The sequence below is a fragment of the Nycticebus coucang genome, chromosome 4 (genome assembly GCF_027406575.1).
Source record: "Nycticebus coucang isolate mNycCou1 chromosome 4, mNycCou1.pri, whole genome shotgun sequence".
NCBI classification, from domain to species: Eukaryota; Metazoa; Chordata; class Mammalia; order Primates; family Lorisidae; genus Nycticebus; species Nycticebus coucang.
Genome location: NC_069783.1, coordinates 45,380,542 through 45,394,231, shown reverse-complemented (window position 1 = coordinate 45,394,231; position 13,690 = coordinate 45,380,542). Strand labels below are relative to the sequence as shown.

General features: G+C 48.4%; 1 protein-coding gene across 2 annotated transcripts in view; it reads right to left on the bottom strand.

Annotated features, from left to right (window-relative positions):
- The window catches only part of TTC7A (tetratricopeptide repeat domain 7A), a 120,806-nt gene that overhangs the window by 101,917 nt on the left and 5,199 nt on the right, over nt 1-13,690 (bottom strand). The window contains exons 2-3 of one of the 2 annotated variants that reach the window (XM_053590212.1): nt 9,720-9,883; nt 3,957-4,125 (exon numbers count right to left, since the gene is read on the bottom strand). In XM_053590212.1, the coding sequence (XP_053446187.1) occupies nt 3,957-4,125; nt 9,720-9,883 (333 nt within the window). Of the gene's footprint in view, nt 1-2,348; nt 2,407-3,956; nt 4,126-9,719; nt 9,884-13,690 lie in introns of those variants that run through there. The other variant, XM_053590213.1, reaches the window with a different exon arrangement.

The following is a 13,690-nucleotide window of genomic DNA, read 5'->3' as shown; positions in this document are numbered from 1 at the left end:
CAGGGAAAGTGGCACAGGGCTTCACTGAGACTGTAGTTCCTACTCAACCCAGGGCTAAAGAAGGCTTGGAGAGGAGTAAGTCCTTATCTGTGTGAACCTGTCTAGGAGGTAACTGTAATATGCTCCCCATCACCCTCTGGCGGGCTCTGTTTTGGTCAGGATGCAAGTTTTGGAGACAACCATCTGGCTACTAATGCTACTTACAGGCTATATGACCTTGGGTAAGCCTCAGTTTCTTAACCAAAAAATGGGCATAACCAACACCTCTCATTTTACAGAATAGAGATGAAGGTTAACCCTTCAGTAAACATTTAATAAACAAGTGTTCTAAGGAAGTGCTTTGCCAACTGTAATACATATACCTGGGAACGGTGTTAAGGTATAGAGTCTGATTCAGTAGGTTTGGGGAGGGGCCTGAGAATCTGCATTTCTAATAAACTCCTGGGTGGTGCACATGTGATCGTCCTGACCCTTCACCCCTCATACGCAAGCACATCAAATGCTTCCAGAGAAAAGACCCTGCACCTCATGTTTCTGGGAATGCCACCAAATGTCAAGTGCACCAGAGAAGCTCAAGAAATTGATACTTGGGGGAATAAAGGACTGACTGGAGGATTCTGATAGGCAAGGGAGGGACTCTCAGCTCTGTCCAGGGCCCACAGGGCACCGAAGAGCAGGTGGCCACAGGACAAGGTGCTGCTGAGTGACAGACAAGTCAACTTGACTGCTTCTCTGCAGCCAGGAGGAGCTAGATGCAGGACCCAGGAAGAGGTGCTTGTTCTCCAAAGCCAGTGTCTCCGTCAGGGCCCAGACTGCCTCGTAGGTGCCACCGAGAGGCTCTACAATCCAGTCTTCTACTCCTGGCAAGACTGGGTCAGCCTGAGCATGGGTGTGACTAAAATGCTAGGGGACGGTGAGTGCCAGTAGCTGGGCACAGACCACCAGGACCTGGAAATGAGAGGTCATCTCATGAAGGTATCTTATTTTTCTAACTTAGAGGAGACAATGTGGTTTTCTATTAGTTCTAAACAAACTTGACATGCGCAACAACTCTTTTCGCCTTAGAGAAGGTGGAAGGTCATGTACCCCCATCCCTGTATACACGTACACACTGGGTGAGGTGAAGCTGCCCCTGCCCTCAGTTCTCAGGCTGGTGTCCAAAGTCTCCCTGAGGATCAGACACACAGTTGCATGATACCTCCCACTTCAGTGGAAGACCAAGGCCTTGTGAACAATGCCTCAGAGGGTCCCAAGGCCAAGCCCCTCTGCTCTCAAGAAGAAAGAGGGTAAAAGGAATGTGTTTCTATGTCTTGGGAGGTTGAGGGTGAGGAGACACAGAGCCTGGCCCTGGCCCAAGAGCAGCAGGTCCATGTGGGAGGCACCCACACTCAGGTCCCATTGGAGCCTCCTGGCTTGGGAACCTCAGGCTCCCCCCTAACACTCAGGCCCTATCCTCCTCCCCCCAGCAGGTGCACCTGAGACCCAAACTCCCTGCTCTACCAAATGGTAACAAATGGAACCACAGAGCAGAATGCAATGCAAAGTGGTAAATAAAGCTGTGGTGAGCAGCCGGGCCAGTAGCACTCAGAGTGGGTCAGTTGGAGTCCTACAGAGTCAGATAGAGCCCAAGGCCAGAGACTGCTTGGAGACAGAGGATCCCAGTTCAAACGCAAGCTAACCAGTATCCTAGGTAAGCTGCTTCACTTTTGTCAGCCTCGATTTCCCCACCTATAACCTAGATCACTTATGACTACTTCCAACCTGGAACTCGGTACAACTGCAGCAACATCACAGGGTATTTACAAACTCGGTTGCTCGGGTTCAAATACTGCTCTGCCACTTTCTGTGAGACTGGCACGAACCCCCTCGCCTCTCTCAGCCTTCACTTCTCACCTGTGGCATGGAAGAGATAGAACACCGCATGGGAGTGGCTGTGGGGATTCGGCGAGGGCACACTTGCCACAGAGAGGGCTCCAAAAACATTATCATTCTGGGACCTCTAAGGCCCTGCTACCACCATGCTCATGCTTACACACACAGTCAGGACCAGTGACCAGTCCTCACTCCCCTTGGATGTAGCCTCTGGGCTGCATAGCAAGACCCACCAGATCCCCCCCTAACCCAGGAAAAACAACATCACGCACACCATGGTGGCCACATGCATGGCCCCAAGCACACATGGTCAAGTGAACCTCAGCATGCCAAGCAGCAGGTGTAGTCACTGCAACAGGACAGGAAGGACAGCAGAGAGGACGCAGGCAAAGGAAAGTCACGTGCAGTCACTGGGGGACGGGAGCTAGCACAGCCCATGACCGAGTAGCTCATGCCGGCAGCACCCGGCTCCTTACCTCCCCTGAAGGACCTCTGACCACCGGGACTGTGTTCCCCCAAGAAGCTGGAGGCATGCTGGAAAGAGTAGAGAGCAGGAGACAGGGAGCAATATACACTGAGCCAGGTTTACAGGAGAAAGTACTGAAAAGGAAACCCGAGGAAGGGCGTTCGGTTCAGAGTGCCCATGGTAGAAGTGGCTTCCAGGAGACTCAAAAGACCCAAATGAAGGTCACCCCCAAGACTGGCCTGTGCCAGAGTTGCAGAGAGGGGAATGACCATCCCAGATGGGCACCTGTCCTCTGACAGGCTGGTGCTGGGTCTGCTCAGAGTGACAATCTCACCAGGTTCCCTGGGGTGGTGTCGACTCATGGGGAAAGGGACTAAAGGAGCCATGGGTGGACAAACACCCTTAGGAACCCCCACTAGCCAGAGTCAAGGAGGGTGTGCCCTCTACAGATGTCACAGTCACTCCTACTGGGACCCAGAGGAGAAAGAGGAATATGTGTGTGAGTGTATGGAGGGGGTCATATCCAAGGCCAGGTTCAGAGGATGGAAGTTCTAGTCCTGGCTCCACCATGAATCTGCGTAACTTTGGGCAAAGGATGTATCTTTTCTGGGCCTCAGTTTCCCCATAAATAAGATGGAGAGACTGTCCCTATCTATAATATAAAAGAAAATGACATATATTCTAATGCCGGGTATGAAATCCCAATAGGGCCACTTGCAGCTTTTCTAGACTTTTCTCTGGGGGTTTCTTTGTGCTAGAACAGCCCGAGGAGAGGGGCACCTAAGACCTCACTGCCACCAAGGGCCACTCCTCAGGCTCTGTGATCCCAGGGCTTATAGATCCAAGGAAGAAGGAGCCTGCAACACAAGATTGGGGTAGGACTTCTACTCACACTTAACACATTCTGGGTCAAATAAATGATATAATCTCTCCAGCTGGGCTGTCCATAGTCCTTCCTTAGGAGGACTATGTTCCTGCATTACTGACCCTGCATCCCGGAGTCCCCCCAAAGCACCCCTTGTTCTGGGAAGGCTGTGAGCTCCTCAGGGGCAGGAACTGGTACTGAACTGTCTCTCTGGATCTCAGCACCTGCCGCTCTCTGAGCGGCTCATAGCACATGCCCAACAAATACCTGAGGAGTGCCAGATCTCTCTACAGCATCGAGTACTTGGTGTGTGGCCAATGTCAGTCACTAAAGCCAGCCTGACAATTGGAGGACACATTTTTTCCAGCCTTTCTCAACTTGGTCATACAACTCAGCTGATTCCTCTTGGTCGTGACAAGGGCAGCAGGTATTACAACCCTGACTCATAGACAAGAAAACTAAGGCCAAGAAAGGTGAAGAAGTGACTTGCCCAAGGGCACACATTGGGTAACCAGTTATTGACAGAGCCAGGGCGAGAACTTGAGCTTCTGACATTCTGCCTGGGCACCAAGTTGCAGTCAGCCTGGCTGGACACCAGGGCCTAGGTGCTACTAGGGGTGGACTTTGGCCCCACAGGCCCACCCCCAACACAGCCTCCACTGGCCAACAGCCAAGGTCTATTCAAGACACCTGGGGCCAGAATGTAACAAGCTGTGCATGGTGGTGGTAGCCCAGACCAGTGTCCACAACTACCTTTGATGACAAAAGCCTCCGCCAGCAGCCGCATCTGATACAGCGGTTTGTTCTCCAGGGACATGTCATCAATGCCGGCCCGTGCATACATGCTGTTGGCATCTCGGTATGAGCCCTCCACGTAGTGCAGTTTGCCCAGGATCAGCATGGCCTCACACATGTACTGTGGCTAAAAGGATAAGGACCACATTAGCAGGCTCCTGCCTCAAAGCTTCCAACCTGTCCCCCACCAACTACCATGGGATGAACACCCCCACTGAACCATGAGCTGTAAGTTGCCTAAGACCCTGCTAAGAACTCCCCAACTCCTCCAGGAAAGCTTCCCTGATACTCAAGCACATGCTGACAACTTCTAACTCCCTCACCCCCAGTCCGTAGCCCATATTGCGGCTCTCAGAGAAATTCTTACATGAGCCCCTACTTCTTTCATGTGTGAGTTTTTTGTGCCCCCACCTAGATTCCAGAGACCTTACAGACTGGGTCCTGCTTCTCTCTCCCAAAGGCCACGGCCCAGAATGGCACCCAGTAGTTTAGTCTCTTATTCTGAACACAAGTGGGGAATCAGGGACTGAGCAGTCTGAAAATTATTATTTGGGGGTGGGGTTCCTCTTTTTATGCAAATTTTATAACATATTTATGCAAACACATGGTTGAGTGGAAGGCCTCAGAGAGAGCCTGTGAGGGTCCTGAAGCTTACACCTCTGCCCACAGCAGCAGGACCTTTGCAGGGAGGAGCAGCCACACCGGCTATGTGGGACAGAAGAGGGGAGCAAAGTGCCTGCTGGGTCCCTGCCTCTGCCAATGACAGAGCAGGTCAAAGTGCAGAATCAAGGAGGCCAAACTGCCTGAATGCAAATCTGTTTTGTTTCCCCCTCCTTTCTCAAGTGCTGCTCTTAGCCCCATCTCTGCCCCACAGAGGGACTCTCAGAGCCTGTTAGGGGCCATCCTGGCTGCCCCACCCTAGCTTGGGTTGGTTCCCAGCCAGAGCACCCCATGCTGCTGCCTGAGGGAGGCCGAACTGGCCCTGGGCTGGGCCACACCAGCCTCAGACACGGGCCCACTCAAGATCTCCCACCTCTTGGGGCCATCTGCTCTGGGCCCCAGCCTCTGTCCCTGTGCTCAGCTGACCCACAACCCCTTTGTCTTTTTTTTTTTTTTTTTTTTTTAATTTGGCCGGGGCTGGGTTTGAACCCGCCACCTCCGGCATATGGGACCGGCGCCCTACCCGCTGAGCCACAGGCGCCGCCCCCCACAACCCCTTTGGACCAGGCCCTGGGCACTGCCCCTTCCACAGGCCACCAATGTGTCTACAAAGCTCCCTGGAGGCGCAGCTCTGGCCTCCACCTCTATCACTGTCAGAAAGGTGCTGCCCTCATCTCTCTGCAGGGCAGCAAGAGTCTGGGGTACCTATAACTCAGGGGGAGCATCTACCACTCCTCACCATCCACTGCTCTCTCAGAAGCCAACTAAGAGAAATGGAATGTGGTAAAGCCAAATTTTCCTTCCCCACTGGTCTTTTTGGTTTTTATAAATGCACATTCCTCCTTTGCTTACTCAGGTCCTCTTCCCCTTGGCCTATCCAGATCCTGTTCCATGCTTTGGGGCCTTGCTCAGGCCCACCTCCTCCTGCAAGCCTCCTGACTACCAGGAAGCTCCCTTCTGGAGAACTCCTACACTGCCACTACCATGTGGGCCCATTTAGCCCCTATACACCTGTCCTGCTCTCTCTGATGACTGATAAACTATCAAAAGCTGGATTTTTTTAAGGGCATTTGCTAGTCTCCCCAGATAGGCCACCCACTCCCTGGACTAGAGCCACAAGATTACACATCCCCAGAGGTATGCAGGCCACAATCCCTCCAAACTGGGCAATGAATAACTCTGCCATTCCTTGCACTGGTCTCAAGCCATGGACTCATTTCCTCTCTGCACTAGCTGCAATTTCCTCATGGGTGGGGGACAGATAATAACACCTACTCCTCACCTCCCATCATATTGAAGCCAACAATATTAATAGAGCAAAGTCCAGAAAAGAGCTTTGAACTTTTCTTTAGAAAGGAGCTAGATAAATACAGGCATGCGTAATTATTATTATTATCCTCTCCTACTGTACATGGGGAGAAGGGCAGTGAGGCTCATAAGGGCACATTTGCCGCAAGCTGGTGGGGTGTGGTTGCAGCAGTTCCTGGTGGACCAATGACAGTTTACAACACAGCTTCCACCAGGCTAGGGAAAGTAAGACAATGTGGTGAATGTTTCACAAAGCTAAATTTATACTATTCCAAAGGCTGCTTTCAGTCCTGAAATCACATCCATCTTGTCTTTTGGTGTTCAGATGTTTCTCCTTTTATGGAAGAATGATAACAGATGACAGTACGGTCTTGCTGTTGTTTTCTGCTTTTTTTTTTGGCCGGGGCTGGATTTGAACCCACCACCTCTGGTATATGGGGCCAGTGCCCCACTCCTTTGAGCCACAGGCGCCGCCCCTGTTTTCTGCTTCTTTAATGTCCTTTCTTGGCCAAATGAAAAGTCAGCTGCACTCTGTGGGACCTGTGCATTTGAATTTGAAATGGTCTGTCAATCCAGCAGTCAGGGAACCAAGTCCTTGGTCCAGAAAGAGGATGCTATGTGGGAAGTGGTTCAGTCAGGGGAAACAGGCCCTCTGCTGTGTGGATCGGTTGTCACCTATTCTATTTCTGCCTCGCTGTCCCTGTCAATACAAAGGGAAGGATGACCTCATGGAGATAACCCAGGTATGAGGAAAGAAGAGATGAGGAAACACTTTCCAGATGTAAAAGGGGAACCATGAAAGCAGGAGCGCTGTCATCAGCTTTAACAGTAATCCAGGTTGCTGGGTTATTATTTTATTTCTACTCCAGTACTTTGGGAAACAGTCCAAGAAGAGGCAGAGAGCATTACGGCATATGGAAACAAAAGGCCTGGATTCAAGTCCTGCACCTACTAGTGTGATCCTTCACCAAGCGATCACTTCTCCTGGGTCTCTGAAATAGGTTACCACGACGTAGAAGAAGGTTATCACGAGGCCTCCACAGGATGGGGCAATACCCAGAGCTCAGTGGATAAGAGAGGTTAAGACAAGTGGCTTATTTTCACCAACCTCCACAGAACTGAGAAGGGCAGGATCTTAGAGATCCCTGAGAGTAGAAGGTTTCAAGTTGCCCACAGGAGGGGCCTCAGGCCCCACCTCTCCCAGCTCCTCTCCCCATCTGTCAGAGCTGCTCAGGACATACGGGAAGCCACCTGAGGGTATACCTGCTGCGAGAGATTGTCGCAGCTTCTCCCCGACGTTTGCGGTAAGATAGAGAATCCCATTAACAACTTTTAATATTTTATTTTGCATGATCAATATCAAGATTTTGGCTTTGGCCTGGATACACTGAATCTCTCCATGTTATCAGTGCCCATATGTGCCTTTGTTTAATAAAGCGTGGTAAATTTTATATTTAATAAATGCAATGTGAGGCCAGGCACGATGGCTCATGTCTAAAATCCTAGCACTCTGAGAGGCTGAGGCAGGTGGATTGCTTGAGCTCAGGAGTTCGAGACCACCCTAAACAAGAGTGAGACTCCATCTCTACTAAAAATAGAAAAACTAGCCAGGCACTGGGGCAGGCGCCTGTAGTCCCAGCTATCTAGGAGGCTGAGGCAAGAGGATCACTTATGCCCAAGTGTTTGAGGTTGCTGTGAGCTATTGCCACAGCACTCTACCCAAGAAGATAGAGTGAGACTGTCTCAAAAAAGAAAACGTGATGTAATAGTCAAAATAGTTTTCACAACAAAACAATAGCTAACACAAGGAATGAAGTACTGGCACGGAGAAGGCTCTAAGTGAAAGTGCTCGATGAAAAAGAGCAACCTGTCAAATACGTATCTTATGGCTCTGGGAAAAGAAAGCTCTAAGTGTGGATGTATGTTTGTAATGCACAAAGAGTGGCACATTGGATTATGACAAGTGCAACTCTGAGGATGGGGGTGGGCATGCAGCTGAAGGTGATGAACAAGGGCTTTTATTTATCATCCAAACTACTGGTGTGTTGACTGAATTTTTGACAATAAGCCTGAATCACATTTATTTCAAACACAATTTCTAAATATTTTTTAAAAATGGAAAGGGGTCTTAGCGGGAAAATCATGGAACCCACCAGTTCGGTCCGATTCTTCTGATCAGCAGATGAGAAACGAAGGGGCCACAGGTCGAGGGACATGCTCAGGGTCAAGTTGCTATTTTAACTCAACAGACCTCCCAGTGCTAGATGTGCCTGTCACAAAGCTCAAAAGCACTAACCTTAAACTTCCAGCACATTCTCTCCTCTCCCACCACGGCTCTCAGAATAAGCCTTATACTTCCTGGTTTGGTGTTCTAGTCCCTGCTCTCTGCACCTCCTCCTCCCCACACCTCTCTGGCCCCAAAAGCACCTTTACAACCTAATTGCCTGCCATTCCCTTTTGCTCCTGCTAAACTGACCGACTTTAATGAGATGCTTTGGAAACTTTAGATTACATACTGCTTCCTCAGCCCTGTATCTGTGTCCCCTCTCTTCCAGATCCAGCCCTGAACAGGATCCCATTCTAGTACGGCCATCATCCAGTCTGCTCTCTACTTCACACCAAGGAGCACCACTGGCCTTATTTTCTCTTGTCTACAACCGCTGGACAAAGGCTATTTTCTTGCTAATAGGACTTTTCTTCCCAGGAGACCTGCAGACTCTTTGAGGGCAGGGTCCACATCAGTCCATCTGGATTGCCCTCAGAGTGTGTAACACAATGCCTTGCACATAGCACACCAAAATAAAATGTTTAAGGAAGTGAATATATTATTTTGGAACATCTTGTGAAAAATCACTTCCTCTTTGACTCTCTAAGGACATACTCATGCCCCTATTATAGCTCAGGCTACACTGTAATCTAGAACAGCCTCAAACTTTTAATGCACATGTGAATCTCTGGGAGATCTTATTAAAATGCAGATTCTAACTCTAACTTCACATTTGTTTTTTTTTTTAACTTCACATTTCTAACCAGCTCCCCAGTGATGCTCACACCGCTGGAGAGTAACCACATTTTGAGCAGCAAAGGCCAAGAGAAAGTTGTGAGAGTATACATCTTTTTCTACCTTCCCTCAATGACTTGCATACAGTAAGTAGTCAATGAATGCACAGGGACTTAAACTGGCCTGCCCCATTATGGAGCTCTTCTGTCCCTTGACAACTCTACACATTTGCCTGGTTCCAACTCCGTCACAGGCTCACCAACCCCCTCTCTCCAAGGAGCCCAAAGGCCAGGCACATAGTGGGTCAACCAAACACTAATAGAAACATAACTCATGCAAATGTGAGCCACATCTGTGACCTAAAAATTTCTAGTAAAATTTGTTAATCATATTGATAAAGGTAAAAACAGGTGAAATTGGTTTTATTAACATGTTTTCATTAGACCAAAATATTATCATTTGAACATGTAATTAATATAAAGCATTAAGGTTCTTTTATACTTTGTGTTTGTACTAAATCTTCAAAATCCAGTGTATACTTTATCTCACAGCTCATCTCAATTTGATCTAACTAAATTTCAAGTGCTCAAGAGCCACATGTAGCTAGCAGCTACTAGTATATGCAACGGTAAGTTGTAAAAAAGATTTGTTGCTCAGGTGACCAAATGACCCAGGGAGAGCCAGATATACCAGATTGGAGGCAAAAGAGAAGAGTTGAAAGGTGGTCCCATGTTTGGGGGCTGACAACTTACCAACAGCTTCCCATGGTTAAGGATACTGCTCAGATAATTTTTGGCTTCACTCATCTTGGGCTCATTCTTCTCCAGCAAAGGGATGGAGTCTTTTATTTTGGCATGGTTTTCCTTCAAACACTGTTCCAGGAGAGCCTCAGCCAACAGCAATTTCCCAAAGTCATCTGAAAAACAAGGCAGAGATCAGAGTTGGTAGTGAACAAGGCTGATGTGGAGAGTAGGACACAGCCCTGGACCACTCCTACTCAGCACAGAAATGGCTCACGTATGAGCTATAAATTTAAATAGTCTTCAAAGAAAAAAAAAACAAACAAAACAGAAGCATTCTGCCATGGTCATGGTACAAAATGCCCCTTTTGGTTTATTTTCTTCTATAGTTTAATGGTTGAAGAGGCAGTGTTCCCAGGACATGAGAACAAAGGCCCAGAATTTCAGAATTTAAAATGAGGGACAAAGTTATATCTGTGCCCTGCTGTGGGTAATAAGTTCTAAAACCAAGAAGTAATTCTCCCCAAACAACTGAAAAGGAAAAATAGATGAGGTGGCTCAATAATACATTTTCACATGCTCCTAACTTCCTAATTGGTGTTCTCCATTTTTAAGGTATTTTAACATGTCAAGGATAAACTAGCAGGCAAGGCAAAGAGTTAAGGCGGGAAGCAGATATACTTGTGTACCAAGTTTGATCCTTGAACATGTTTGGTACTTGTACTTCTGGAGTTCTTGCACATATAGTAGGTCATTTGCATACCTCACCACATGCCAGGTAGATTTATCCTGCGTGGTTCAATTTGCTGACTCCTCTTACCACATTGAAACTCCAGTATTGTGACCACCATGTTCCTGCTACTGACAGCAGAAGTGACTTAAGCATGGGAGCAGGTATTCACTGTCCATGGTTTGAGATCCAGTGTGGTTTCACCATAGGCCTCTAGTGGCTGTGCTCATTGCCCTGTGCAATAACCAGAGCAAGAAGCAGGCCCATCGTTCAGTGTAGGCACCCAATAAATACCTGTGAATTGGATCCTCTCAGCCACCCCACAAGGAAGCCTTAAGTGACAATCCAAAAATGTCTCCAGGAAGGTCCACTTGAAGCCATCTTTCCAGTGTTCTTTCTGCTGCCAAGACAGTGTTCTCAGATCTACCCAGGGGTGCCACTCCCACCTCACTCTCAGGACACTGCAGTTTGTTCACATCTTAAAGCCACTGGTCCAATATTGCACACCCCCCAGGAAGAACCTCTCTTCAGAAGGGAGATTCCCTACAGAAATCAGCCCTAAAGCCCAGAATGTTAGGAACACAGTTCCAAGAGGACATGCATTACTGGATCCTTTGCTATCCACATCATAATTTTTAAAACAAACGTTTTGAGGAAATAGCCCCCAAAATACTTGGTTCACACTATCATCCTTCACTGGCACAGTATAACTTGGTAAAAAAGTTTTTCTTTTTTTTTGAGACAGAGTCTCACTTTGCTACACTGGGTAGAGTGATATGGCATCATAGCTCACAGCAAACTCAAACTCTTGGGCTCAAGCAATTCTCTTGCCTCAGCCTCCTGAGTAGCTGGGACTACAGGCACCTGCCTCAATGCCCAGCTATTTTTAGAGATGGGGTCTTGCTCTGGCTCAGGCTGGTCTCGAACTCGTGAGCTCAGGCAATCCATCTGCCTCGGCCTCCCAGAGTTCTAGGATTACAGGTGTGAGCCACCGTGCCTGGCCCTAACTTGATAAAAACTTTAGAGCAGTGGTTCTCAACCTTCCTAATGCTGCGGCCCTTTAATATAGTTCTTGTGGGTCACGACCCACAGGTTGAGAACCGCTGCTTTAGAGCAACTTGGCAATGTATAGCAAAATTATTTTTATCTTTTGGGTTTTTTATTTTAATTGTATTTTTCTCAGTTCCATTTACATATATATATTTTTGTTTTGTTTTGTTTTTTTGTAGGGACAGAGTCTCACTTTGTCGCCCTCAGTAGAGTGCTCTCGCATCACATGCTCACAGCAACCTCCAGCTTCTGGGCTTACGTGGTTCTCTTGCCTCAGCCTCCTGAGTAGCTGGGACTATAGGCGCCCGCCACAACGCCCAGCTATTTTTTGTTGCAGTTTGGCGGGGGCCGGGTTTGAACCCACCACCCTCGGTATATGGGGCTGGTGCCCTACCCATTGAGCCACAGGCGCCACCCATTTTTTTTTAGAGACAGAGTCTCACTTTGTGGCCCTCGGTAGCGTGCCATAGCATTATACCTCCAGCAACCTCCAGCTCTTGGGCTTACACAATTCTCTTGCCTCAGCCTCCCCCCCCCCCCCCCAGTAGCTGAGACTACAGGAGCCCGCCAAAACGCCCAGCTATTTTTTGTTGCAGTTTGGCTGCTACCCTCGGTATATGGGGTCAGAGCCCTACTCACTGAGCCACAGGCACAGCCCCCCATTCATATTTAGTTACAGTCAGATTCTTCTTTCTTTCTTTGTTATTTTATTTTACTTTTTTGGAGACAGAGTCTCACTGTCACTCTGGTTAGAGTGCCTTGGCAGCAAGCTCACAGCAACCTACATCTCCTAGGCTCAAGTGATCCTCCTGCCACAGCCTCCTGAGTAGCTGGAACTCCAGGTACTTATCACAATGCTAGTTTTCTATTTTTAGTAGAGACTGGGTCCCCCTCTTGCTCAGGTTGGCTTCAAGCTCCAGAGCTCAAGTGATCCTCCCCCATAGGCTTCCCAGAGTGCGGGGATTTCAGGCATGAACCACCCAAGCCCTGTTGAAAAATTATTTTTGTACCTCCCTATTACCCCAACAATTCCACTCCCACAGATGTCTTTGCACACGTGTAAAACGACCTACATATAAGATAATTCCGGCAGCATTATTCATACCAGCAAAAAAGTGGAGATGGCCCTGATAGCTGTCAACAAGAGGTTAATTAAATAAAGCATGGTACATCTGTAAAAAGGGATACCAGGCAACGATAAAAGGGAATGAGAGCACTCTGTATGTGCTGTCATGGAATGACCTCCGAGACAATTTGGTAACAGCACAGAGTGCGCCGCAGTGCTGTAATATTCGGCTGTGCGTTTATGGACACAAATGTGACAGGCTGGCTGATGGGGAACGGGGCGGAAACCCAGGCAAAGTCACTCTTTACTTTTTGGTATCTTTGGAAGGTTGAAACATGTGAATAGAATACTTAGTTTAAAATAAAATTTAAGTCAACCCAGGAATGAAAAGCAATCTTCTTCACTTCCAAATCTCACCCAGGATCAGGGGTGGGCTGTCTAGCAGTGGGTGCACGGTCAGTTGGGAGCAGCTTTCCAAAATGGGTGCCTCCGGGTCTAAGTCTAACCTGCCAGCCGTAGGCTTTTGGAGGCTGCTGCTTGGGAGGGAAACTCGCCCCGCCAGGACATTGGCCCCTCCCTAGGCTCCGCCCCCTGGGCTGGTCCTCGCCCCTTTCCTTGCCGGTGCCTCCGCACTAGCGCAGCTCAGCCCAGCACAGCGCAGAGTCTGCCTCGGAACCACCGCGCGGTGAGAACATCCTGTCTGCCTCCGCCAAGCACCTGCCTGGCCCAGACATTCCGCAGCACGTTGGCTTGGTGTTTTTCACGCCAAGAGAAACCACCTATTCCCTAAAGCGTGCCCCTTTCCTCAAAATAATGGAGGTGCTCTCTGAACCCGTGCTGCTCAAAGTGTGGTCGCGGGTCTCTGAGTACTGTGATCCAAGCCCGAGAAGATGATTGCAGAAAACTTAAGAGTACAAGTTTAGAAATTTAACTGAGTAATTTTGAATCTGCTAAATCTAATAATAAAAAAATTGGGCCGTAGTACGTTGTGTATTTTTCTTTCATTCTTCCAGTAATTCATTTTTACTGTATTGTATGAAAGTATTAGAGCAGAACAGATTGGGAATTTAAACAAAATAAAGCAAAACTGATCTTTCATCACATATGTCTAAAACCTGAGAGTGACTCTGACTACAA